The sequence below is a fragment of the Malus sylvestris genome, chromosome 13 (genome assembly GCF_916048215.2).
Source record: "Malus sylvestris chromosome 13, drMalSylv7.2, whole genome shotgun sequence".
In the NCBI taxonomy this organism is placed as follows: domain Eukaryota; kingdom Viridiplantae; phylum Streptophyta; class Magnoliopsida; order Rosales; family Rosaceae; genus Malus; species Malus sylvestris.
In genome coordinates, this window is record NC_062272.1 from 2,254,875 (window position 1) to 2,281,964 (window position 27,090).

Sequence of the window (27,090 nt, forward strand, 5' to 3'; positions counted from 1 at the left end):
CCTACTTTAGAACTAAACAATCAACGATATGGCTCCAAAGTAAAACGAATTAACAATCGATTGATGCTACTTTTGATAACATAACCTACATTTGGACATGTGAACATCAAAGTTATATCAACAAGCCACACACGGCTATCATGAGTTTTCATGAAATTTGTGTTTTGCTAGTATTTTTGAAATGCACATGCCATATCATTAACAAATCATATTTTAATGGATCTGATTCTCTTCTCTCCATCACTCTTATTCGAACGCTCAAGAATAATTCACACCATCATCTTGTTTTATCTTCTCTGAAAAAAGAGAGAAAACCGAGAGAGAAGAGAAGGGGAGGGAGAGGAGGAGAAAAGGAACGAGAGAGAATCCAATTTCATTTTAAGGCACTTTATCAATATCATATGTGAAAGCACGCAATGTAGTAACCTTAAGCAAGAAATGATAGATTGATTTTATTCTTACTTTTGAGACAAATCTTTAGTAAAGTTGTTTGACTAAGACAACTCTTGAATCAATATAAAATTGGTTAAAATTAAAAGGCTAAATAGTCAAAATGGTCTCTAAAACTTGCATAATCAATAGAAATAGTTATTGAGATTGAAAATCAATAGAAATAGTCATTAAGATTGTCCATCATCCATAATTTTGGTCATTCTGTTAAAAACGCTTTGGGCAATTTTTAAAGTTTCGTAACTCAATCAATTCTTAACTAAATTCGACCCATAATATATTAAAATGAATATAGGAAAGTGCAGAACAAGATTATACATGACTGAAAGCCCAATGGTTGTTGGAGATGGCCGGAAAATAGCATGAAAGGTGACTGGTCCGCAGGAAAATTGGAAAACTTGCCGGAAACCAGGTAAACTTTAAACGTTCATAATTTCTTCAATACTCAACGAAATCGAGTGATTCAAAAACGAAAATCATACTTCTTGACGAGACGAAGAGAATAATACATTTCTCGATGACTAAATCGTCATGGTTTAGCCGGAAAACGGTTCAAAAATGGCTAACCATTTTCGAGTTTAACTCATCCGTGTATCGTATAACTTGTAGACATCATCTTTGTTAAACAGATTATTGTCATGACTATACATAACTGTGCTCGTATTAATCAAGCGTGGCTGTTATGGTCAATCCACAAGAATCGTAAATTATAAATAAATAACATATTTGAGTCGACGACTCATTTAATGGAACATGTGAAACCCTAAGAGCAATTCCACCGGAGTGGAATTTGCCCAGGACCCAGGAGAAAAACAGGGCCAGCACCCTGTCAACCAAGTCCACCCCTCAATTTGACTGGTACCCAGCCCGAGCTGGGCAAGAGCCCAGCCCAAAACAGACTGAGCAAGAAGCTGGGCAGTTTGCCTGGCGCGTGCGCTTCACGCAGGCGCTGCCGCGAGTAGCCGACAGGGCTGTCAGCCCACTTGTGCTCCGGATCCCATCAGCGACGTGGCATTCTTATATCCGTTGGATTTCCAACTGCTAGTTTTTCTAGACCGTTGGATTTCCAACGGTAAAAAAAATTTAAATTTTACTTTTAAAATATTCCGTCCGATCACAGATCAACGGTCCACGTTAATTAACTAATTAAAATTTATTAAAACATACAGAAAAAATATTAAAAAATACATAAAATTTTAAAAAAAATTTATTTATTTTTTCTATAAATACCTAACTCTCATCTTCCACCTTACACCACATTTCAATATTTTCTACACTTTCTACCAAAGCTTTCATATACTTTTTGTGTGAAAAAAAAATACCAAAAAACTTGTGGTTGAAGAATAAAGTGTATTTGATGAGTTTATGTAATTTCATTTTAGTGTGTTTTTTTTTTAGTTTATTTGATGAGTATGTAATTTTATTTTAGTGTGTATTTTTTTTTAAGTTTATTTGAAATTTTATCTGAAATTGGTTAAAAATCTTATCCGAAATAAACTTAAAAAAAAAAACACACCAAATAAATGCGCTGGGTACCAGCGCATTTTTTTAGGGGTGGAGATGCCTTGGCCTATTACTATTCACTCCAGTCTATTACTGTTCATTTGAGTGGATAAATGCGCTGGGTGCTGACACAAAGTCCTTAAGGGTGGATTTGCTCTAAAACTTGAACGAGCGAGCACGGAAGATCGTTTGATTTACAAGCCAAGAATCACTCCTCTGGTATGATCTCGGAGCGGGCCCGAATAAATCTACCCACGTCCCCACGTGTCCGCTCCTCCTCCATCAGGAAATGCTAATGTACGGCAGCACACAAATACCATTCCATGAACCCCCATCACACTCCCTCTATTCCCCGAGTATGAAATCCATCAGGTGATATGAAACGACATAAAGTCCTCGCGTTACACGGCTTTATACGTTACACTGTCACGCTGGCTCCTGGCAGTGAAAGGTCATGGGCATCCATGTCATTTTACGGTAAATTACATTGAAGCTCCTCTACTTCCCAAAAATTACACCAACGGTCCACCAACCCTCATTAAACTTATACCCAAGAGATTTCACTCGTCTCCCTCACTCACTCTCTCTGCTCTCACTTGCAGAGAGACCATGGCAGCCACGGCCGCCGTGGCCACTCTTCTCCTCACGAGCTTCTTCTTCGCTGCTTTCCACGTCTCTTCGAATCCAGATACCAAACCTCTCCTATCATTCAAATCGACGTCGGACGCATCCAACAAGCTCACCACCTGGAACTCCACCTCCGTTGACCCGTGCACCTGGACCGGCGTCTCCTGCACCAACAACCGAGTCTCCCGACTTGTCCTCGAGAACCTCGACCTCCGCGGCTCGTTCCAGCCACTCACCGCGCTAACTCAGCTCCGAGTTCTGAGCCTCAAGCGTAACCGCCTCTCCGGCCCCATTCCGGACCTCTCCAACTTCACCACCCTCAAACTCTTATTCCTCTCCTACAACGAACTCTCCGGCGACTTTCCAGCCTCCGTGTCTTCTCTCTTCCGTCTCTACCGCCTCGATCTGTCCTACAATAACTTATCCGGCGAGATTCCCGCAACGGTCAACCATTTGAACCATCTTCTCACTCTCCGGCTCGAGGCGAACCGTTTATCCGGTTCGATTTCGGGTCTGACCCTGCCGAATCTGCAGGACCTCAATGTGTCTGCGAACCGTTTGACCGGCGAAATACCCAAGTCCTTTACGACTTTCCCTATAACTGCTTTCGCTCAAAACCCGGGTCTATGCGGGTCTCCGATGCAGAGCTGCAAGGGTACACCAAACGACCCGACCCGGCCTGGATCTGACGGAGCCATTGCGTCTCCTGTAATGCCTGCTGCTAACCCAACCGTCGTAGCGTCGTCGCCGAGTTCGTTACCCGGGAACTCAGCGCTGAACAAATCGGGAAATCCTCACCGAAGTGGTAGCGCGAAAATGAGTCCGGAGGCTCTAATCGCCATTATAGTTGGCGACGCTTTGGTTCTCGTGCTGGTTTCGCTGCTACTGTACTGCTACTTCTGGCGGAATTTCAGCGCCAAAATGCGGCAGGGCAAGGGCGGCTCGAAGCTTCTAGAAACTGAGAAGATCGTGTACTCGTCGAGCCCCTACTCCGCCGCCCAACCAGTGTTCGAGCGGGGTCGGATGGTGTTCTTCGAAGGAGTGAAGCGTTTCGAGCTCGAGGACTTGCTCAGGGCCTCGGCGGAGATGCTGGGGAAGGGCGGGTTCGGGACGGCGTACAAGGCGGTTCTCGACGATGGCAACGTGGTGGCGGTTAAGAGGCTCAAGGATGCTCAGATTGGCGGGAAGACTCAGTTCGAGCAGCACATGGCGGTGCTGGGGCGGCTCAGCCATCCCAACATTGTGAGCTTGAGGGCTTATTACTTCGCCAGGGAGGAGAAATTGTTGGTATACGATTACATGCCCAATGGCAGCCTGTTCTGGGTTCTCCACGGTAATTTTATTTCAGTTTTCCTGCTTAATTTCTGTTTGGTTGCCAAGAAATTTGTTCTTTTTCAAATATTAGTTTAATTCTGGGTTTCAATTTGGTGCCTTGTTTTCTGTACGTTTAGGTCAAACGGGGTCAAATTTAGGGTCTTTTTTGTAATGAGTAAACTGTCGATTTGCCCCCCTAAACTTTCACCGAACTTTCGATTTCTCCCTTAACTTTTCGATTGGAAAATTTCCCCCTGAACTAATTTTTTTAACCAATTTGCCCCTACCGTTAGTTTTTCAAACATTCCATCCAAATTTCTGTTAAGTGAGACTATGTGCACAACATATGAGGGTAGTTAAGTCATTTCACTCTTAAAAATGATTAAAAAACTGAAAATAAATTTAAAAAAAAAAAATCCTTCTATTTTTTACCTCTACCGCCGATCTCCTTGTACCCACCATTACCACCTCCTCCCACCCCTGAAACCCATTAACCACCATATCCGGTCCTCCCCCTTCCCACACATAGAGACTCCTTCTTCCCCTCTCTATTTGTTATTCTACGAACAATGCAAGTAACGAAGAAAGTGGGAAGAGAGAGAGAGAGAGAGATTTGTGATGCAGGAAGAGGGTTGGGTCATTGGGGTAGCAGAGGGTGGGGCCAAATCAGGGAGTGGGGTTACGGTTGAGGGAGATGAGGGTAGGGGGAGGATGTCGTAGGGGTGGGTGATGGGGGTGCGGAAAGGAAGTGGTGGTGGCTGGGGTTTTTGTATTTTTTTTTTTCATTTCTTCGATCTGTTTTTGTTTAATCATTTTTTTTAATAATGTAAAATTACTAGAATGTTCATGCCATGAAGACAATAACACCGTATGTCATTTTTTATATATAGGAATGAGTGAAAAATAAAATTGAGGATATGAATTAGAGGGAAATTTTCAGTTTTTTAATCATTTTTAAGAGTGAAATGACTTAATTACTCTCATATGTTGTGCACATGATCTCAGTTAACAGAAATTTGGATGGAATGTTTGAAAAACTAACGGTAGGGGGCAAATTGGCTAAAAAAATTAGTTCAGGGGAAATTTTCCAATCGAAAAGTTTAGGGGGAAATCAAAAGTTTGGTGAAAGTTTAGGGGGCAAATCGACAGTTTACTTTTTTTGTAATTATATATTTAGGGTTTTACTGTCGGTCCTGTCAACTCCACTTCCGTCTTTATTTTCCTTTTACTTTTGTCTTTGTTTTTTGCTCCCTTCTTTTCCTTCTTTCCTGCTCTGAATATGACCAAAAAGCGCCTAACTCCGCTGCACTCCACGCTTTTACGTAATTGTCCTTAGTTGTAATTATCGTGAACTAACGATGGCTAACTTGAACAGGAAACCGTGGACCCGGTCGGACTCCGCTGGACTGGACAACGAGGCTGAAAATCGCAGCCGGAGCCGCTCGAGGCTTGGCCTGCATTCACGACTCGTGCAGGCCGCTTAAGCTCACCCACGGTAACATCAAGTCCACCAACATCCTCTTAGACAACACTGGCAACGCCCGAGTCTCCGACTTCGGACTCTCCGTTTTCGTGCCTCCTCCGCCCTCCACGTCATCCGCTCCGCGATCTTGCGGTTACCGCGCTCCCGAGACGTTGGACGGTCGGAAGTTGACGCAGAAATCAGACGTGTACGCTTTTGGTGTTCTGCTGCTGGAGCTGCTCACGGGGAAGTGTCCCTCTGTGATGGATAATGGCGGGTCCGGGGGAGGATTCGGTGGGCTTGTGGACCTGCCCAGGTGGGTCCAGTCTGTGGTCAGGGAAGAATGGACGGTGGAGGTGTTTGACTTGGAGCTGATGAGGTACAAGGATATTGAGGAGGAGATGGTGGGGCTTTTGCAGATTGCAATGGCTTGTACGGCCGCTTCGCCTGATCAACGTCCCAGGATGAGCCAGGTGGTGAAAATGATTGACGAGATTCGGGGCCTGTCTGGTTCGCCGAGTCACGAGGCCGGCTTTGAATCCATGTCCGAGTCGTCGGCCTTGTCGGAGGACACTTGCGGAGCAAGTCAGTGATCGCACCACCAACCATTTTTAACGTTCTTGTGTTGTAAATCTACGGGTTTTGTTTTGTTGGCTTCAGTTCCCTTGCCTGCTTATTTAATCTCAAATTTTCGTTTGTGCTAATTTAATTACATCGATTGCAACGATTTTATAGAGCTTAAATCGGAATCGTTTAATTAATTTAGAGTTAACAAAAAGGAAATGTAACAATCTGAATCTATATGCTGAAATACATGATCTGCGGTGCAAGTCTCAGCAGGTTATCCAAAGTATTAGGCATGAACTTTCTGGCGAATAAGAAACAAACATCCGTGCTCCTTTCATTGTATTCACATTTCCGACCATAACCACTCCTCAGGCTACTCAGAAGCGCCGCCGTCACGTTCGGGCTCCTGTACTCCATCGGGTGTGGGCCGCCCTTGCTCCAGTCAACCCAGGTCAAAGTCCTATTTGCATTCCTTGCTGCAAATTTCAAGTGCACAAATGTTGGCAAATAATGTTCATCTGGAAAGCAATAGCCTTTGCACTTGAGGAATTCCGGGAAGTATTTTCGATCGGAGATGGATTCAATGGCAACCTCTCTATCAATTGCAAACCACGCCCACCCTTTTCTCCATTGATCTACCGTGATTCTCGTGTAGTTGCTGAGATAGTACCGGCCACGTCCAACCGAACTTGGGTCATCGAAGACCTCTACGAAAGTTCGGGTTGAGTTGATGAGGTAGGAGTAGACAGTGGAAAAGTTGTAGAGGGGAATGCATGTCTCTGAGAGGATAACAAAATGTTGGTTTGAGATGTTGAGAAGAGCATTCGCCAATAGGCGGCGCACAGCCTCAATCAAGCTCGCCTTCCCCCATTCCACTTCCTGCAAAACATGTTGTAGGACTGAACATTGTAACAAGATCAAGTCAAGCAAAAAACTTATCACCTGACTAGGAATTCTTCGCTCATGAAACACCGGACTTTCAGGATGCGATGCTGCCTCGTAGGATGGACTTGAGTGCACATAAATTGAGTACAAGCCTTGATGCCCTTTGAAGAAATTTTCCCATAACAGGGCCAAATGAACAGGTCCCTTTGTCAAGAACATGAAAGCAACCTTGGGAACAAGATGGATTGGATACTCGGGAATCCGAGGGCTCATCGAAGCTCTCCATAGCAATTCCGAGACGTTCATGTCGTGAAACACCTTTGGCGGCCTCAGATATTTCTTTAAATATCCTCCTGTTATGTTAGGTTGGGTTGCACATATTTTGCTCATATTGTTAGATCGTATTTGGGATGCAAAGGTTTGGCTCGTATTAGAATTGGATGCTGTGGGGGGCTGCCGTTACATTTTCCAGTTTCGGAGTTGAATTTTGCACTGCCGAAGTTACACCAGGCATTAGCATTTGTGAAGGAATATTGGATGGAAGAGATGATGAGATAGCTGAGATGGGTAGGCTGGCTAACTGAGGATTCAATGGGTAGTATTCTTTGAGATTGCTAGGTACAACCCCGAGGGTAAAACCACCAACAAAGAGCAGGACATCCGAGACTTTTGTAAACAAGCTGGTAGGGTTTCGATCTTGACGAGCCATCGTTTTGGAGAATCACAAGAGAGACGAGATTTGATGTGAAGAGATCTCCCTTAATATAGTTGTAGCTGCGCATCTTTGCATTGCGATCAACCTTTCTGCAACGGGGAAAGGAGTGTTTCAGTTAATTTTTTCGTTTCAAGGAAAATGGATTTGTTTGCGGTAAATTTACAGAGATGAAAATTTCATTTCACCGTTAATTTTACTTTATCTGAATTTTTGTTGTTGCAAGGTTGCTTCATTTCAAACCAAACACAAATAAGATTGATTACCAATAATATATTTTAGTTAGAGGGCTTATTGTTTGTTGTTAGTCTACGATTACATTGCCTAATTGCAACCTAATTAGGTGTCTGGACAAGTTGCTTCACATTGCTTGTTTGTTTTGTTGCTAAGAACATAAAAGCAACCTTGGGAACAAGATGGAATGGATGTCCGCGAATCCTAGGACTCATTGAAGCTCTCCATAGCAGTTCTTCAACGTTCATGTCGTGAAACGCCTTTGGTGGCTTTAGATAGTCCGTAAATCCTACAATATGTGAGGTTTGGCTGTAAATGTTCGGCTCGTATTGCATGTTGCGGCTGTTACATTTGGGATTATCATTTGTGAAGTAGTGAGGGTATAAGTATAGGAGATAGCTGGAAAGGATAATTGGAAGTCTTTCTGATTGCTAAGTGCAATTCCAAGGGTTAAACCGCAAAAACATAGAAAGAAATAAGAAAGCGGATTGAGGAGGTTGTATTGGACGCCAAAGAGTTTGGGAAACTACTTTACTGGATTTGAATCTGGACCCTTCATCATTTCAGAGAACAAGAGACTGAAGACATATGTCCTTCTAGGCTCTAGCTATATATCTTACTTATATTTTGTGTCTTCTGTAAGTGGCTGCACAAAACTCTCCTTTTGCGTTACGATCGACCTTTCTGCAACGGAAAACGGAGTGTTTGGGTTCATTTTTGTATGCAAGGTAAAATGTATTGCTTTGTGTTGAAGTTATAGAGATGAGAAGTCCATATCACCATTATTTTTACTCTTAACCATAAATTATTTTTGGTGCGAGGTGCTTCATTGCAGACCAAAAACAAAGGAACCATTTTACCAGTGAGCGCAACGATTGTGTCTTTTCTCGCAACCTATTTACCTGGAATCTAGAAGATCATGAAACTCAAAATCGCAACGGAAGCGCAACGATTGTGTGTCTGTTCTCGCAAGATCTATTGAAGAATACAAGAATTTCACAATGGATAATCTATTGCAACTCTTCCCTTTCCCTCTTACTCCTTTCTCTATTTGTTTCCCTTCTGTTTCTTCCGTGAAGCAGTAATATGAGTACAGTAGTCAGAATATCTATGTGTTGAAGTGCATGATCTCCGGTGCAAACTTCAGCAGGTTATCCAAAGCAGTTGGCGGGAACTTCCTGGCGAATAAGAAACAAACATCTGTACTCCTCCCATTGTATTCACATTTCCGACCAAAACCATTCCTCAGGCCACTCAAAAGCACCGCCGTCACATTTTCGCTCGCGTACTCCGTAGGGTGTGGGCCACCCTTTTCCCAGTCAACCCAGGTCAACGTCCTATTTGCATTCTTTGCTCCAAATTTTATGTACACAAACGTTGGCAAATAATGTTCATCGGCGAAACAGTAGCCTTTGCATTTCATGAACACTGGGAAGTATATTCGATCCGATACGAATTCAAGGGCTAGGTCTCGATCAGCCTGGAACCACTGCGACCCTTTTCGCCACTGATCTATTGTGATTCCCCGGTAGTCACTCAGTTCATACCGGCCGCGTCCTACTCCACTGGGATCGTCAAAGACCTCGACGAAAGTTTGGGTGGAGTTCATGAGGTAGGAGTAGACAGTGGAGAAGTTATAGAGGGGAATGCATGATTCTGAGAGCAGAACAAAACGCTGGTTTGAGATGTCGAGAAGAGCATTCGCCAGGAGGAGGCGCTCTGCCGCGATCAGGCTCACCTTCCCCCAGTCTACTTCCTGCAATTAGTACATGTTGTTGAACAGAAAATAGTGAGAACAATTGGCAGCCACCTATATTGTGGAAATTATTGAGAATTACAATTCAGAAACAAACTGGCTTTACAATATAGTTATTAACATTCATTGGTTATATTTAACTACATTTTACACCGTCAAAAGTCAGTTTTAAAATGGACCGTATGAATTCAATTTTTTCACGTCGTACTATCAGGTCTAAAATCTTAACAATTTATGATTTATAGTTATCTGATTGTATGATCGTTTAATTAAACTAATGATCTGACATACATGGAGCTCACCTTGAGCTAATGTGGAAGTCAACTATGGATCAAAAAATAAATATCACAAAGTCTCGTCTTCACCTCAATTTATGCTTCGTTACACTATATATGATATTTAATTGCACGGTTTTAGTCTTATTGCGGTTAGCGTGGCTAATACTAACCCAAACACAGATTCCACATCTGTCATGCCATCAATTTAACAGAGCACAGACAGTAACAAATAAAAAACTGTGAAAATTTGAAAGTTGGCGACTTCTTATAAAATTTTACTCCAAAAAATGCGGAGGTTGTAAAGGTAGGCAGTACAATGTTAATTTGCTTCTGTGGTTTTATAGTCTGTGTGATGAAACTTGAGTAATAATTTCAATTCTGAAAAAAAATCACAGAAATATAGCTTTTACTTAGTGCAGACAAAAGGGGAAAAAAACTAACCTGACTTGGAATTCGCCGGCCACCAAAAACTGGAGTTTCGGTGTACGATGAGTGATTGTAGGATGGACTTGAGTGCACATAAATTGAGTACAAACCTTGATGCCCTGCAAAGAACTTCTCCCACAGTGGTGCCAAAACAACAGGGCCCTTTGTCAAGAACATGAAAGCAACTTTTGGAACAAAATGGAATGGATATTCAGGAATCCGCGGAGTTATAGAAGCTCTCCACAGCAGTTCCGCATTGTTCATGTCGTGGAACGCCTTCGGTGGCTTCAGATAGTCCTTCAACCCTGTCCGAGGAGGACTTGACGAAACAGATGTTGTTGGGGAGGTTGCATTTGGCATTCGGGTTCTTGAAATATTTGATGGAGGAGGAGGTGACATAGGTGAGAAGGGGAGCTGTGCGAACTGTAGACGGCCAAATGAAAAGTCATTGAGATTGCTAAGTAAAACTCCGAGGGTTACTCCGAAAAGGAAGAGCAGGAAATATGAGAGCAGATTGAGGAGGTGGCGTTGGAGATTGAAGGATTTTGGAAAAAAGATTGGAGAGTTTGGATCTTGAGCCTTCATGTTTACACAGAGATAATTATAAAAAGTTTCTAAGAAACTTGTTATAATTAATCTCTATTAATCAACAAAAATAAGACGATGAGCTGAGAAAATTTGGGATTAAGAATCAAAGCAATCTGAAACATAAACATATCACATGTTATGAAGATTTGGCCTTGAAATTATCTGCTGTGACGACTTTGTAGTTCACGATGGCATGGGGGGTTACCATTGGGATCTGTCTGCAATGAAATACGAACACAAGATTTTAGTTTACTTTTCGCATATCAAGGAAAATGTATTGCTTTTGTATTAAATTTACAGAAATGAGAATTCCATTTCACCAATATTGTAACTCGAATGAGATTTTTTTTGGGGTGAAAGGATGCTTAATCACATACCATAAACAAAGATTGATTACCTAGTAATTTTAGATTGAGGGCTTATTGTTAATTAGTTGTTAATCTATGATTGCATGCCTAATTGTATTTTCTTAGAAAAAAAAAAAAAAAACTTTTGTGTGAAATAAATGTGATTGCTTGGGTTTAAACCAAAAAATAAAAATTACAATTTGGTATGATGGTGCTTGGAGACATGGTTCCGGTCGTACTAGTTATGGTGGTGTGTTTCGGAATTTCAAGGGCCGGTTCCTTAGAGTCTTTTGTTCTAGCCTGGAGATTCTAGCTCTGGTGCGGCGGAGGTAATAGTTGTAATTAAGGCTATTGAATTAGCTTCAGTTTGGGATTGGAATTTTATTTGGTTGGAAGTTGATTCTGCTTTGGTTCTTGACTTCTTACCCTCTCCTCAATTGGTTCCTTGGCAATTGAAAGTGGAGGGTAGAAAATGCTTGCACTGAATTTCCCAAATGCATTTTTGGACTTCTCACATTTATCGATAAGATAATCAAGTTGTTGCTGCCCTTGCAAATCATAGTTCCGCTTCTACGAGTCTTGTCTGGTGAGATTCTCCTCCTAATTTCATTTTGCCATTATCATTGTGATTAATTATGTAGCGCTTCCTCACTACCGCTTTAGATAGGTTATCATTTGTTGGCCTTGTTATATCTTGTATTGGTTGTTATAAGTTTTGTTTGTTATAACTTTTATTATGGTCAAGGTTAGACTTTGTGTCTTCTTTGACAAATTATATTTTCCTTCTTTTTAATAAAGCAAACCTTATTGTTACTTACCATGATAACAATGCTGAAGTGAAAATGACTTTGTGATTTTACTATAAACAAAAATTGTATAATTAATTTGCGAATATTTTCCATGAAAGTAACAATTTAATTTTTCAGACTACAAACAAAAAAGAATTAATATTGTGACCCTATATGTTGTAATTTGCTAAATTCGAGTTTTTCTTTTCTTTTTTTCTTTCCCTGAAGCAGTAATATGAGTACAGTAGTCAGAATATCTATGTGTTGAAGTGCATGATCTCCGGTGCAAACTTCAGCAGGTTATCCAAAGCAGTTGGCGGGAACTTCCTGGCGAATAAGAAACAAACATCTGTACTCCTCCCACTGTATTCACATTTCCGACCAAAACCATTCCTCAGGCCACTCAAAAGCTCCGCCGTCCGATTTTTGGTGGCGTACTCCGTAGGGTGTGGGCCACCCTTTTCCCAGTCAACCCATGTTAACGTCCTATTTGCATTCTTTGCTCCAAATTTCATGGACACAAACGTTGGCAAATAATGTTCATCCGAAAAACAGTAGCCTTTGCATTTCATGAACACTGGGAAGTATTTTCTATCCGATACGAATTCAAGGGCGAGGTCTCGATCCGCTTGGAACCACTGCGACCCTTTTCGCCATTGATCGATTGTGATTCCCGGATAGTCACTGAGTCCATACCGGCCACGTCCATCTCCATTGGGATTGTCATAGACCTCGACAAAAGTTTGGGTGGAGTTGATGAGGTAGGAGTAGACAGTGGAGAAGTTATAGAGGGGAATGCATGCATCTGAGAGCAGAACAAAACGCTGGTTTGAGATGTCGAGAAGAGCATTCGCCAGGAGGAGGCGCTCTGCCTCGATCAAGCTCACCGTCCCCCATTCTACTTCCTGCAATTAGTTAGCACATGTTATAGACAGAAAATAGTAAGAACAATTGGCAGCTACCTATATAGTGGAAATGATTGAGAATTACAATTTAGAAACAATCTGTCTTTACAATAATTACTATTACTAAGACTCCTCGGTTTATAACTACATATTACATTTTCAAAGTCATGGAGCTTTGTAAAATGGACCACACGACTTTAATTTTTGCTTGTTGTACTATCAAGTTTTAAAATATTATCAATTTAAGATTTATAGATATCTAATTGTATGATCGTTTAATTAAATTAATGTACTAACATGCATGGAGCTCATCTTTGAGCTGATGTGGAAGTCACACCATGGAGCTCATCTTCGCCTTCACCTCAACTTATGCTTTCGGTATGCTGTACGATAACCAATTGCACGGTTTTAGTATTAATGCGGCTAGTGTGACTTTACATAACCCAAAAACGAGTCCCACATCTGTCACCATCAATTAACAGAGGATAGGATAGATACTAACACATAAAAGATTGAGGTGTCAAAAATTGAAAGTTGGCAACTCCTTAGGAAATTTAACCCCAAACAATGTGGAGGGTGCAAAGGTAGGAAGTCAAATATTAATTGCCTTCTTTGGTTTTATAGTCCGTGTGATGAAACTTGACTATTCAATTCTGAACACTATCACAGAAATATAGCTTTTTACTTAGTGCAGACAATAGGAAAAAAAAAACTGACCTGACTCGGAATTCTCCGGCCACGAAAAACTGGAGTTTCGGTATACGATGAGTGATTGTAGGACGGACTTGAGTGCACATAAATTGAGTACAAACCGTGATGCCCTGCAAAGAACTTTTCCCACAGTGGTGCCAAAACAACCGGCCCCCTTGTCAAGAACATGAAAGCAACTTTTGGAACAAGACGGAATGGATATTCAGGAATCCGCGGAGTCATCGAAGCTCTCCACAGCAGTTCTGCATTGTTCATGTCGTGAAACGCCTTCGGCGGCTTCAGATAGTCCTTCAACCCTATCCGAGGAGGACTTGACGAAACGGACGTGTTGGTCCCAATAACGGATGTTGTTGGAGAGGTTGCATTTGGCTTTAGGGTTTCTGAAATATTGGATGGAGGAGGAGGTGACACAGGTGAGAAGGGGATCTGTGCGAATTGTAGGCTGCCGAATGAATGGTCCCTGAGATTGCTAAGTACAACTCCGAGGGTTAATCCGAAAACGAAGAGCAGGAAATATGAGAGGTAATTGAGGAGGTGGCGTTGGAGATTGAATGATATTGGAAAAAAGCTTGGAGACTTTGGATCTTGAGCCTTCATGTTACACAAAGATAGCAAGAAACTTGTTATGATTAACCTCTGTTAATCATCCAAATTAAGACGATTAGCTGAGAAAATATGGGATTAAGAAATCAAAGCAATCTGAAACATAAACATATCAGATGCCATGAAGATTTGGCCTTGAAATTATCTGCTGTGAGGACTTTGTAGTTCACGATGGCATGGGGATACCATTTGGACCTGCCTGCAACGAAATACGAAATACAAGATTTTATTTTACTTTTTGTATATAAGGTGAATAATGTAATGCTTTTTTATTATTATCAATTTAAGGATTTGTTTTTTTAATTTGAGATTTTTTTTCCAAATTTTTAATATTTGAGATTAATGCACTAGAAAATACAGGAAAAGAAAAGAAGCAGAGATTTATTACCTTAGTTAAAATAGTTTTGTATAAAAAAAATAAAAGATTTCAAAAGATTTGACTATACCTTAGTCCTTCCAATACTTTTCAAGAGTTTTGATTTTTCAATGCCAAATTGTGGCTTAATTTTTTATTACATGCGTGTTCGATTTTATTTTTGATTTGCTAATATTATAACAGCAAAGTTTTTCTACTTTTTCTTCATTTGGAAAATACATACGATTCCTTGAGCTTTAAACAAAAATGAATTAAAGGCATAAGATGATTTAAGTCCATAATTTTCAATGCCATGTTTTGATTAGGATCCATCTGATTGTCCCCCATCAGCCTCTTTCCCTTAATTGATGAACACAAAGGGTTCAAAGATTTTTTAAAACGTTTCGTGGCAATTAATACTTAGCAAAAATTGTAGCAATGGCACATGGAATTTTTAGGTTATTTTGAATCGTAACTGATTACATTTCTATATATACAAGACTAGGAATTTTTCGCGACTGCTACACTCAGGACCTTCAGTTCAATTTCAGTCCACAATTCCGTCAAATATATGCAGCAGGTCGAAGCCTTTGAAATTGGGCTACCATCAACGCTTTGCTTTTAAGAGAAACAAAAACAAAAATAGCTTACCAGAAATGGAAGAGTGAAGGGATTTAAATTATAAACAAAAAATTTCGTCTGGATAACCATTTTCTCTTTACTATACACTTAATCAATGTGATAATGAACATAAATCTGTTAGACCGCGATGTCGATCTTCGACATCATAAATCAAAGTAGTTTAAAATATCAAATTCTATCTGTTGAATCGCATGAGCTTTGGCGCAAACCTCAGCAATCTATCCAGTGTACCAGGCTCAAACTTTCTAGCAAACAAGAAACAAACATTGGAAACTCTTCCATTATATATACATGCAGTCCGATTCCTCAAGCTATTCAAAGCCTCAACCGTCACATCCGTTCTAGTAAACTTGGCTGGATGTGGGCCGCCCCTCGACCAGTCAACCCAGGTCAAACTCCTATTTGAATTCTTCTGTGCAAAATTTATGTTCACATATGTTGGCAAGTAATGCTCATCTGCGTAGCATGAGCCCCTGCAGTAAGTTTGGAACACCGGGAAGTATTTTTTATCCGAGACAACTTCAATGGCAAGGCTTCTGTCAATTTCAAACCATTGTGACCCTTTTCGCCATTGACTCAACGAGATTTGTGGATACATGTGAGAATTGTACCTGCCACGCCCGACCGAGCTTGGATCATCATAGACTCCCACAAAAGTTTCATTGGAGCGGACGAGGTAATTGTAGACAGTGGAGAAGTTGTGGAGGGGAATGCATGACTCGGAGAGCAGAATGAAGCGTTGGTTTGAGATGTCGAGAAGAGCATTCGCCAATAGGCGGCGCTCGGCCTCAATCATGTTCACATTTCCCCATTCTACTTCCTGCATTACATGTAGAATGTATAAAATTAGTAAGAAGAACAATCTTGCAATTAAATGAACAAGCTGCCACAAAAAGAAACTCATCGAGTGCTGCTACGTGCGCTTAACAATGCCGTTTTGTGAATCTACTAGGGTGAATAAATGTGGCCAATTAGACAAATGGTCCATGTCATGCTCTTACTTTGCATTAACACATTTCGAATCAAGTACGAATTAACCCCATTACTGAAGGGTTTTTGACACATCTGTGACGGTAATCGATCAAATCACATGATTATTTGAGAGATATAAGATGATGTGAAGGCATGAGCTCCTAGACCAAATCCGTGCTTTTAAGTAGGTGGATTGTCTAAAACAGAGCAGGCAATCTGTCAAGCATTCAACCTTATTCTGCCAACAGCTTTGTAGTTTAAATTTTTTAGTTTAAACTTTTTAGTCAATCAACTTCACATTCTAATGTCATTGTTTAATGGATTCTTAATCTTTCTTTCAAAACTAATGTTCCCTCCAAATTTAACCTCTGCAGCCTCAATTTATTTACAGAATTGTTATTAGCACTCTAAAATCGTCACCAGATCACGGTGTGCATGATAGCTTCAATTTCATCAAATTCAATAAAATGTAACAAATAAATTTATGCAGGAAAAGTAACTGACCTGGCTAGGAATTCTTCTGCCATGAAAAACTGGACTTTCCGGGTGCGATCCATTGTAAGATGGATTCGAATGCACGTAAATCGAGTACAATCCTTTATGTCCTTTGAAGAACTTCTCCCACAACGGGGCCAAAAGAACAGGACCCTTTACCAAGAACAAGAAAGCAACCTTGGGAACACGGGGAAACGGATACTCGGAAATCCGAGGACTCATCGAAGCTCTCCACAGCAACTCCACATCGTCCATGTCGTGGAAAACCTCCGGCGGCTTTAGATATTCCTTCAATCCTACGTGAGGAGGACGGTGACTCGTGTTGGGTTCAACTGCTTTAACGTTCGGCATTAGGTTGTGCGGATTGGATGCAGATGTTGAGGTTGAGAAGAAGGAGAACTGTGCTAATTGCAGACTGAAGGAGAAGTCTTTCATGTAGAAGCTGAGCACCATTCCGAGGGTCAGGCCGCCGCCGAAGACGAGGAAGTAGAAGAGGACATTGAGGAGGTGGAGCTGGACATTGAAGAGCTTTGAGAAGAAGTTTAAAGGGTTTTGATTTGGTCCCTTCATATTCTACTAACAAAAATAAGATTTACAAGAAAACTTGATCAATGCTTCTGTTATGGCTTCAGAGGGTTGATCGAGAAGATAAAGTCCACTCAAACTCGTGGGATAAGAAATTTTGACAAATACCAAGTTAGATTATAGCCTTATAGGTATGAATCTGTATGCCTTTTTGAACAGATGACGGGGTTCCTGCTACGAAGCTGCTTCAATATATATATATATATATATATATATATATATATATATATATATATATATAAGCAAATCACTTTGAACAAATCCAGAAAGGATAAGGTCTTCGTGCCAGGAATCGAAGTACAAGGCAGAGTGGGGAGAAGAATGGAGAAGTTAGGGAGGGAGGGAGGGAGGGAGAGAAGAAAGGTCGGTGGCTGGCTTAAATTTATGGGTTGGGGAAGGCTGGTAACCTATACGCGGCCGTATGCTTTCATGACTTCGTAAGGCCATGGAGATGGGGTAGGGATACAACTCTCCCATCTCAATCCGTCAACAATTTGGAATTTGAGTTTCAATTAAACCCTCTCATTTTTTATATTATTAGTGTAATTTATTTAATTATGACAAAACACTTTCATTTTATTAAAGGAAAACTAATGAAAATAACTTGCAAACTTTGAATTTCAATAATAAGGACAAAACAAACGGTAAAGTAAATAGTACTATAATTGACTTTTTAGTATAAAAATGTAATTTTTCATTAAAATAAACCGTATCAGAAATTTTTCGTTAAAATTTCATTTTATTAATCGTAATTAGGGTAAAAACGTAACGCTCTTAAATTTGCAAAGACACAATTCGCATTATACAATACCAGGACCCACAATTTATTTTAGTATAAATTGAAATATATATAAATTAAAGAAGAAAAAGGAAAAAAAGTCTGTTTTTAGGGAGCCGTCGTCGTTTACTCACAGTTGAACTGAAATTTTTTGAAACGACGGAGGCGTTATTTTCGGGATTAATTGGACTTTGAAGTTGGAATATTAAAGCCGCCAATTAATAATTTTAATTAAAAGTATTAGGGACGATAATAGTCCATGTGAAAGACGTAACTTCCGGTACACGTTTTCGTTTGACCATTCAAGCGCCCCCAGACGTTTGGGAACCAGAAAACTTCTAGATTGCATGGCCGACGGCCTTTTACCATTCCCATGCAAACAAATCAAATCATGCAAAAGATAAATCACAGGAATCTTCTTTTGAAAATCAAGGCAGGTAACTTAGACGAATTCAGCCATTCAATATTACGTTTTGATGATATTCTTATTTATTTATAAATGAGATATTTTAAGTCTGAATTTCGTGAATGACGAATTCTATACTAAATTAGGTTGCTCATTGTGTGACTTAGCAGAACTCTCAACTTTTCTAAATATAAAATATATCATTATACTCAAAACTTTGACGAATTCAATCTCCCAATTATTTTATTCCCTTACTCCTTTTCATGAAATTCCATGCATAATAAAATAGGAAACTTAGAGGAAATAAGGATCCGAAAACTCTATTATGCTATGGTATATGACATGTATCAAATGAATGAATGCGCAATTAAGAATTTGACAACTAAAGGTCAAATGGCTAAATTTTTTTACATATACTATATATCAATGCACAATAAAAAAACCCAAAAGTAAACATTATAAAAAATTTCTCAGCTGTTGTTGCAGTGATTTTCGGCGGTGATCTATATTCATCATCCAAGACCAGAATTCAAATTATGAGGGATATAGATCCGAATCCCACAATTTTTCTACCCTATTTGACACTCCATTTTAGGAGAGATTTTTTAGTGTGATCAATACACGGGGTGGTACGCTACGTGTCACTAAACAAATTGTGAGATATGTGTGCTAAAAAATTAATAATTTTAAAAAATAAAATTTCACACTATTCTTATTAAAACACATGATGTATCAATTGTGCTTTTGTCATAACTAAAAATTTCTCCCATTTTAGATACAGATTAGAAGGGACAAGGATTGTCTGCCCTCCTTATTCCCGTGTCATTCCATACCTTCTTGTTTTGTGTGGTCACGGTTAAGCCACGTCAATATTTTATATATTTTTTTTATAGAGATAATAAGATAAAAATAAATAATAATATAAAATATTGACGTGACTTAACTGTAACCATACAAACAGAAAAACATGGGAGAGCACGGAAATAAGAAGGACAGACAATCCTTGTCCGGTTAGAAGTGATGAGCGTGAAAGAAACTGTGCGTAATCCGTGCAAGTAAATCAGCTGCTGACAACAAGGCACCGTTCCCTGTATTAATATCTAAACCAAAAAGAAATGGTGTTGGCCCCGAGGGTGGGGCTAATAAAGCATTGGCGTGTCAAACATTCCACAATGGGCTGCGCTTACACGCATCTCGCCATTGTCAAATCTTCGTTCGTTTTTTTTTTTGTCGCAATCATCGTTCGTATACATGACTTAGTTTATTTTACTTTCTTCAACAAAAACTATTTCACTAATGGCTTTCAAACAACACTTTTTAAAAGTGTATGCAGGTTGAATTTAAAGAATGAGAATTCTCTCTGGATTCTTTTTATGAGGATTTTGAAATTTTTTTACTTGTATTCGTTTATCGGAAATTGTGTATTTTCGTCAGATACTATTTATATTCAATTTGAAATAAAATAATTTACAATAATTTTTTATCGCACCACATACAATGAATGGATATGATTTAAGGATTCCTAGGATCTTCACAAAGATGATCCTCATTCAAATTTAAAAACTAGTGGACTTGAGCCTTTAATGAATAATTATAATTCTTGTTATACTCTTTTAATTTCTTAAAATGACATTATTGATTCTTCTACACTTATTTTCTCCATTGGAGAACAAAGTAACCACACCACCTACCACTACAACTACTAACCTTACACCACCACCGCAATACCACCACCACCGTTGCCAGCACCACCACAACAACAAACTCAACTGTCACCACAATCACAACCGTCACCACTACCACTATCATAGCCTGTTACCATTATTACCTCTACACTCCAGCCACCTCACCCCCTTTCTACAATTACCGCAACAGCACCGCCCCACCCCACCCCCTCCCAAAAAAAAAAAAAAAAAACTCATGGCTACCGCCACTGCCATTGTCGTCACCACCTACGACTGTAACCACCGACCTTACACCATTGCCCACATCACCGCAACCATTATTGCCACCACCACCACACTGATGTCACCACTTCTAACACACCCTATTATTGGCACCGTCACCATAACTCCGCCATTGTCATTGCCACCACTGCCCATACCACAACTGCACCATCCCCACTACTATGCCCACTTTTTAATTATATATAATTATCACTTATATATTATAATTTCTCAAACACTTTTACACTGCTTTTCATACTCACATTACTTTTTAAATACAACTTATAAAAAACTTAACTATTTATTTTATAACTGATTATTCTTAATTTAAAAAAAAAACACAACAATCTCAAACTAGCTCTCAATCACAACTTAAAATCAAAATTATTAAATTCATTTTGAATCGAAGTTGAGATATTTGCCAATTAAAGTAGAGATAAAATATTACTGGTTTGGTACTGATGTGATTTGAAAAGAAAAAAATTGATTCTGCTGTGTTGTGAGAATAAGTTCATTTTTTCTGCTTCATATTTTCAACTTTTTTTTCTTCACTTAAAACTGTGAAAATAAGTTATTTTTAAGTGTTTACCAAACATATTTTTTAACTCAGTTTTTTTTTACATCTACTTTTTATAAAAGTACCTTAGTACCAAATGAGTACTAAGTGGATTGACTTGTCAATATGCAAAAAGCAACGTGACTTCGACTTTTCAATTCGAAAAATCAACCGGGAAGGAAAAAAGAAAACAAAATTACAAAAGCCCTCCATATGGAATGGATGGAACATAAATACTAACATGCATGTATTTTTTCATGCGAATGAAATATAATACCCAACTACTTGGTAGTGGTGTAGACTCCAATTTTCCGTTCGAATGTAAAATTTGGTGCCCGTGGTCCTAAAGCAAAACGAAAAAAGTTAGAAGGCAGGGGTAAAAGGGAAGGCTGAGGCTCTTCCGCCAGTCAATGCACCTGTCTTTTGCTCCAATTGGCAACTTTTTTGTACAAAGTTGTGGACATACTGCTTTATTCAACTCATCTATCTTACGTCTTCAATTTTAGTTGTTAAATCCAAAAGACTGAGTAGCGATTCTTAACAATTGCTCCAACGTACTTCGTTGAAACTTTCTTGCAAAGAAGTGGCATATGGCACTCACACCGCCATTGCAATTACAATTAAGTCCGTCTCTTAACCGATTGAGAAACTTTTCTGTCACGTCCTTCAGTTTCATCCTTTTAGGATAATTGGGGACCGTTTTTACTTTCATGCTGTGAACGCAAGATTGGGCTAAGAATGTGTTCATCTCACTCGTCAAGTGACCATGATGCAAGATAGACACATAGACGTATAAGCCCGTCCTACCAGTAAAGGTTTTTCTTGGGATCTTGGGAGTCTGACTTCGATTAAAGAATGTCACTGGTACCAAACAAAGAGAGTTGTACAATTTTGACATTTGAGATTTAAAAATTTCATATGCTTCTCATCCCGAGTACGCTAAGATACAATTACAGCCTCTACATTCTAAAACAAGTCTCATTTGGAACGAACCTGTTTTTAAACAAGTACAACACAGCAAAGCTAGCCACTGCCCTGGCAATAAGGACCTGAGGTTTCCATGGCTTCCAACAGTTTAACCTGACACCACTACTTAAATAAGCCCCAATCCATCGAGAGAAGAAGTGCAGCCTACAAGTTTTTTGAAACCTCTGAATTGAAAATTCCTGGATGAAGTAATGCAGCAAGCTTTGATAAGCCCCATGTGAGCTAATAATAATCAACATTGGAAATATTATTTAACTCTTCGATGCTAAAATTGATAAGGGTACAATGATCAAATAACAAAAAAGATCATCTCTCTGTAAGTAACATATCAGACCGGAAAAACGGATATGACATAATTCAATTCACAAACATTCAACATTCTGTGTCTGGGCTCTGTATATTTCCAAGGATTCAATTAAGCTGTAAATGGAGCTTCATGAACGAATTTTCATGTTAAGTTATATCCAAATAATCATATATCATTTCGGGCGAAAATGCAAGTTTAGTGATCTAACCTAAAGGTAGTTTGTGAAAGGGCCAGAGAGAGAGCAGCTTCCTCACTTGGGCTCATAATTTCCCACCTTGGTAAAGAATGCAGCAAAACTGCTATGGAAAGTTTCTAAAGAGAATCCCTGCACACCTTAAAGGAAATTGTCTGAATTCGAACTTAACATGTATATGCTTCAAGAACAATGTGTCTGGCGTTCACCAAATCATCAACCTACGTGCATGCTAAAGTTGCATTGATGTAGGACCAAGTTAAAGATTACGTCGTGAAACCAGGAAAATGTTACCTTTGGTAACTTATCTTGCTGGGCAAGATGATCCACATGAAGCCTCACATTAGATGCACAATGAATCCAAATGCTACGATCAATCTCTGAATATACAGTGGAAACTATGTCAAACAATGTTTCTGCTCCATTTTCTATCGCTTTCAAGACAGAACTTTGTCTAGCTCTGCGGTTCCTGAAAGGTAAGACTCCTCTGTCGGAATACATCTAATATGGTGCCATGATAATCCTTTTCTGAAATATAGTTTTTACCAAGAACATTGATAATGATTTTACCGACATACAAAACAGGGGGAAAGGGGAGAGAGAGTTTTATACTTAAGATATCCACAAAGCATGTGCTTTGGCCATAGGTTAACTCTCCCATGAATGGGGACCAAGGCATGTGGGGAAAGCTCCATGAATTTGTAAGTTGATTGAAAATAATCCTGTGTTCGAAAAAAAAAAATTATGGTTATACGTATGTAATTATGACAACGGGAGTAAGCTAGACCACCATAGCATGTGGCATACCATTAACCTCTGCTTTATAGAGAAAATTAACTTAAAGTAATATACCATAGATAGGAACTTACAGTCATATTTCCCCCACCAGTAACATCCAGTACAGCACTACCTTGACTGCAACAAACCAAAGCTTTTTTTCAGCAGAGCAGTCCCAACAGGTAAAAAAGTCGGAGCTATTATAAAATCTAATTTCGAGAACCAAAACTGAAAAAGAATAGGAAACTTTGGGGGATAGGCAAAGCTAGAAACATAAACCGACCTAAAAAAGTAAACAAGAAGGCACAGATATTTTCTATTGCTGGTGTAAGTGCATAAGAGGAAAACACCATAAATTAGAATTTTAGCCTAAAGCAAGGTGGTTGCTTCATAATATAGCATAAAGTTTACAACAGGTTTTCACAAGCAAGGGGCTGATCAAATCATATATAGGGGTGCTCATAACAAAGAAGAACTCTCTTCTATCTCACCCCACACAATGATCGCCGACAATCAATGAGTGAGTACTAGCATGGAGCAGTGCCATATGCCCATCTGTATGCCCCTGAATTAAAGTAAATAAATAAACAAAAAAAAATGTTATTTTCAAACTGCATAATAGATTAATTTCAGAAGTTATATCAAATAGAAAGACTAAATCAGTAAAACTCTATATCATTAGTTGTAAATATGAAACCAAAACCTACAATATGCTTTTTTTCCCTAAGAAAGCATAAAGCATTGGTACCAACGTTTCAGCAAGGATATCAAGATTACCAAACAGTTAATAACTCATTAGAATAATGGAAAAATAATATGCTTAAGAATATCTGAGAACAAGTGGCTTTTACTGGTTAAAATCAAAGATTGAACTTCTGCGAGAGAAAAAAAAGGGAATGTAGTGAGGTTCATCACTCTATTCCAATTCCTTTCATAATATGATTTTATTTAGAATAAGAAAGTCAAGTGAGAAATACCGGAGAAAAAACGGCAATCAATCGCTGACCACCAATGCAAATCTCTTCAGTTCCAGAAATTGCAGTGAAGCCAAGAGACCAGTCATCTATCATCATATATTACCATAAAATTAGGAAGTACATTTTATATGGAGACCTTAAGAAGAGCAGAACAAACAACCCAAAGTAATAAAATAGTAAACTAGAAGGTAATGGCAACTCATATCCCTAATCTCATATAAAGCATCCGTCTTCCATCTTACTAAAAGATTACCAGTCATTCTACCTTTTTAATTTAAAAACTTTATTGATGTACAATCCAAAATTGTAAAAGACAGACACTAGGATATCAAGCGCTTTGAAATAAAGGTCTTTCCTCTTCATCTAAAGTTAGTTTCAAAATTGACCTCTTCTAGAAATCACAGTAAAATGTGGTACAATCACAAAATTGAGCTAAGCTCCTCATTACTAGACTTCTCAGTCGCTGGAAACACAAAGTGTTAAGATAACAACCTTTTCCAATGCGTCGCATGGTATTTTCATGTGCTAATAAAGTAGCATCAGGATTGCAACGCTGAATAACTGAAAGACCTGGAAACATTAAAAAGACCAAATGTCTACATATCAATTTAGTTTGACCAAACACAAATGTTAAATAAAAATATGACTTACCATATTTTGTCTAGTTTTACCAAAAAACTTACCATCTACATGATCGCGATGGTGATGAGTAACAAAGACAACTAACTTTCTTGGCAATGAAGTTACAATTTGTGCAAGCTGAATGTATAAAGTATAAAATAAGTTACCAAGAGCTTCAATAAATAGCTAAAACTAAACCATACTACAGAGGCAGCAGAGCAAACTATCATGTCATACCTCTTCATGAAATTCAGACCGGCATCCAGGGTCCACTATCAATGCATCTCCACAAGCAATAAAATCATCCTCTACAAATTCATTTGAAGCATTTTTAGGTGCAAAAACAATCAGATTTGTTGTATAAAAAGGTTTTCCTGTCCTGCTTCCCATAGGTACAAGCACAACACCAGGAGGGTACTCCTGCAATCACAACAATCTTTACTCCGGGGGAACACAATAATACAAAGCGTAAAATGGAAATAAATAAGGGAGTTAATAAGACCGAAAACACACGGCAAACCTGGTAAGGTAAGGTGGATGGAATGTTCATCTCTCTCGATTGCTCAGATTCATTTAGAAGACCGGCAACTATCAACGGCCCCACACGATCACTGCTTGGTTTCACTTCAAGAAGCCAGCTTAGACAACTCGGGACAGACATCCATTTACACGATTCTGCATAAGTACATCTAACATAAGCTGCATATATCTCACCAAAATATCATATCCATTACCATATATAATTCACACGAAGTACATTTACTTAATAAATTAAACAGAGTTCAAAAAGGGAAAACAAAGAAATGCTCAAGCGACAGTGATATGAGCAAACCTTGTAAATTTTGCTCCGAAGCTACCAATTTTCCCCTAATAAACACCGAATTGATCGGCGGCCCGGGTCCGAACTGAGCTTCCTCCACGTACTTGGACAACCTCCAATCTCTACCGTCAGCTGCCTTAGAACCTACTTGTTCCAGAACCTACTAAACCAATACTTATAAGTATATAAAACCCTAAACCCAAAAATTACAATTCCACGATTTGAAACCACACGATACCTGGTTGAGAGCCGACTCGAAGTCGAATTTTGCCAAATCGATCTTCCCCGACCACGGTTCTGCGCCTGCCACTGCAATCGAGGGCTTTGATGGTCCTTCTACAAGGTTCAATTGGGAGGATGGCAAGTCCCAGAGATCGGAATCGACGTACGAGTCGTACTCATCGCAGTCGAACTTCGGCGGTCGCGTCTGTTTCACGAGGAGGAATTCGGCGTCGTTTTGAGGATTCTCGAGAATCACAGCTAGCTTGTGGTGCGCTGCCATTGCTAAGACTTGGAAGAATGCGACGGAAAGGTTGATGAAGGAGAAGAGCAAGAGGGTTAGGATTTAAAATTCGCAGGTAGTTGTACCAAACCGCGGCATGCAGACACAACGGCACGGAACGGAATGAGACGGGAGAGAGCAAAGATGTCATAAAGAGGAAGAAAGAAGGATTATGATTTTATGTTCTACTGATTTGGAATACGTCGTTCAGGTTGTGAGGGTAACAGAAATTAATTCAAAATTCGTCTCATGAAATAGCATGTTTCACCTATTTTAAGCGCACTAAACGAAAAATGGAACGCCTCGATCCCTCCATTTTCTCCCATCCGACCTACCAAACGGTACATGAAGAAGTAGGTGGTGCGGGAACAGTGACGTTGATGTGACCGTTATTGGAGGTTTAGGCCATCTCCAACCGAAGGCTGGCCAGATGGCTCGTTTGAGCCCTCTAGCCCTTCAAGATTCCCCAAGATATTAATATTTTAATGAACAGTACATGACCATATTTGCCTCCGTCTCCAATCGAGGGCCAGAGGGCCAAAGGGCTCGTTTTAGCCCTGTCACAAAAAATCGTCTCCTACCGAGGGCCAAAGGGCCATAGGACCAAACATAATTTATTATTTAAAAACTACAATTTAATGTTGTATAAATGGCCTAGGAAATTATACGAAAAAAATAGAATTGAAAAATAATATGAAACAAATTTTGTGAAATAAAAGTTATAGGAAAAAAAATATGAAACAAAATTTGATTCATATGAAAAGGAAAAAAAAAGGCGAAAAAAAGAAGTTTACATTCATTAAAAAAAAAAAAAAAAAAGAAGTTGAAATTCATTAAAAAAAAAGAAAAAAAAAGAGGCCTAATAATACAATGGCTACTAGCCGTTATATTAAAAAACATTTCAAACTATTAGTGTCGGTTATAACCGACACTAATAGTAGAACTATTAAAAAAAAAAGAATATCTTTAATGCTATCGGCTATAACAGACAGCAATAGGAAATCATTAAAAAAAA

General features: G+C 39.3%; 6 protein-coding genes across 8 annotated transcripts; 1 reads left to right on the forward strand and 5 right to left on the reverse strand.

The window, feature by feature from the left end:
- Window positions 1-2,503: 2,503 nt before the first annotated feature.
- On the forward strand, window positions 2,504-6,099 carry LOC126596465 (probable leucine-rich repeat receptor-like protein kinase At1g68400). The gene is made up of 2 exons (XM_050263059.1): window positions 2,504-3,913; window positions 5,270-6,099. Exons 1-2 carry the CDS (start codon window positions 2,563-2,565, stop codon window positions 5,947-5,949), a joined length of 2,031 nt encoding a protein of 676 aa, XP_050119016.1. The 5' UTR covers window positions 2,504-2,562; the 3' UTR covers window positions 5,950-6,099.
- A 55-nt stretch (window positions 6,100-6,154) lies between these two features.
- On the reverse strand, window positions 6,155-7,198 carry LOC126596743 (glycosyltransferase BC10-like). Its single transcript, XM_050263414.1, has 2 exons — window positions 6,866-7,198; window positions 6,155-6,802 (listed from the first exon to the last, which is right to left on the reverse strand). Exons 1-2 carry the CDS (start codon window positions 7,196-7,198, stop codon window positions 6,155-6,157), a joined length of 981 nt encoding a protein of 326 aa, XP_050119371.1.
- Window positions 7,199-8,566: 1,368 nt separating this feature from the next.
- LOC126596472 (glycosyltransferase BC10-like) lies at window positions 8,567-10,856 on the reverse strand. Its single transcript, XM_050263069.1, has 2 exons — window positions 10,230-10,856; window positions 8,567-9,510 (listed from the first exon to the last, which is right to left on the reverse strand). Exons 1-2 carry the CDS (start codon window positions 10,797-10,799, stop codon window positions 8,863-8,865), a joined length of 1,218 nt encoding a protein of 405 aa, XP_050119026.1. The 5' UTR covers window positions 10,800-10,856; the 3' UTR covers window positions 8,567-8,862.
- Window positions 10,857-12,011: 1,155 nt separating this feature from the next.
- On the reverse strand, window positions 12,012-14,406 carry LOC126596471 (glycosyltransferase BC10-like). The gene is made up of 2 exons (XM_050263068.1): window positions 13,560-14,406; window positions 12,012-12,842 (listed from the first exon to the last, which is right to left on the reverse strand). The coding sequence occupies exons 1-2, from the start codon at window positions 14,148-14,150 to the stop codon at window positions 12,195-12,197; spliced, it is 1,239 nt and encodes a 412-aa protein (XP_050119025.1). The 5' UTR covers window positions 14,151-14,406; the 3' UTR covers window positions 12,012-12,194.
- Window positions 14,407-15,168: 762 nt separating this feature from the next.
- Window positions 15,169-17,651, reverse strand: LOC126596473 (glycosyltransferase BC10-like). Its single transcript, XM_050263070.1, has 2 exons — window positions 16,630-17,651; window positions 15,169-15,973 (listed from the first exon to the last, which is right to left on the reverse strand). The coding sequence occupies exons 1-2, from the start codon at window positions 17,188-17,190 to the stop codon at window positions 15,329-15,331; spliced, it is 1,206 nt and encodes a 401-aa protein (XP_050119027.1). The 5' UTR covers window positions 17,191-17,651; the 3' UTR covers window positions 15,169-15,328.
- A 4,083-nt stretch (window positions 17,652-21,734) lies between these two features.
- On the reverse strand, window positions 21,735-26,334 carry LOC126596468 (uncharacterized). Of its 3 annotated transcripts, none has more exons than XM_050263062.1 (13): window positions 25,812-26,332; window positions 25,586-25,733; window positions 25,274-25,428; window positions 24,991-25,173; window positions 24,816-24,891; window positions 24,625-24,702; window positions 24,133-24,218; window positions 23,647-23,720; window positions 23,248-23,293; window positions 22,991-23,100; window positions 22,673-22,847; window positions 22,394-22,510; window positions 21,735-22,057 (listed from the first exon to the last, which is right to left on the reverse strand). In XM_050263062.1, the coding sequence occupies exons 1-12, from the start codon at window positions 26,073-26,075 to the stop codon at window positions 22,436-22,438; spliced, it is 1,470 nt and encodes a 489-aa protein (XP_050119019.1). In that variant the 5' UTR covers window positions 26,076-26,332; the 3' UTR covers window positions 21,735-22,057; window positions 22,394-22,435. The 3 variants fall into 3 exon arrangements, with proteins under 3 accessions (XP_050119019.1, XP_050119020.1, XP_050119021.1); XM_050263063.1 differs by lacking the exon at window positions 21,735-22,057 and adding an exon at window positions 22,105-22,310; XM_050263064.1 differs by lacking the exons at window positions 21,735-22,057; window positions 22,394-22,510 and having other exon boundaries at window positions 22,684-22,906; window positions 25,812-26,334.
- Window positions 26,335-27,090: the final 756 nt, after the last annotated feature.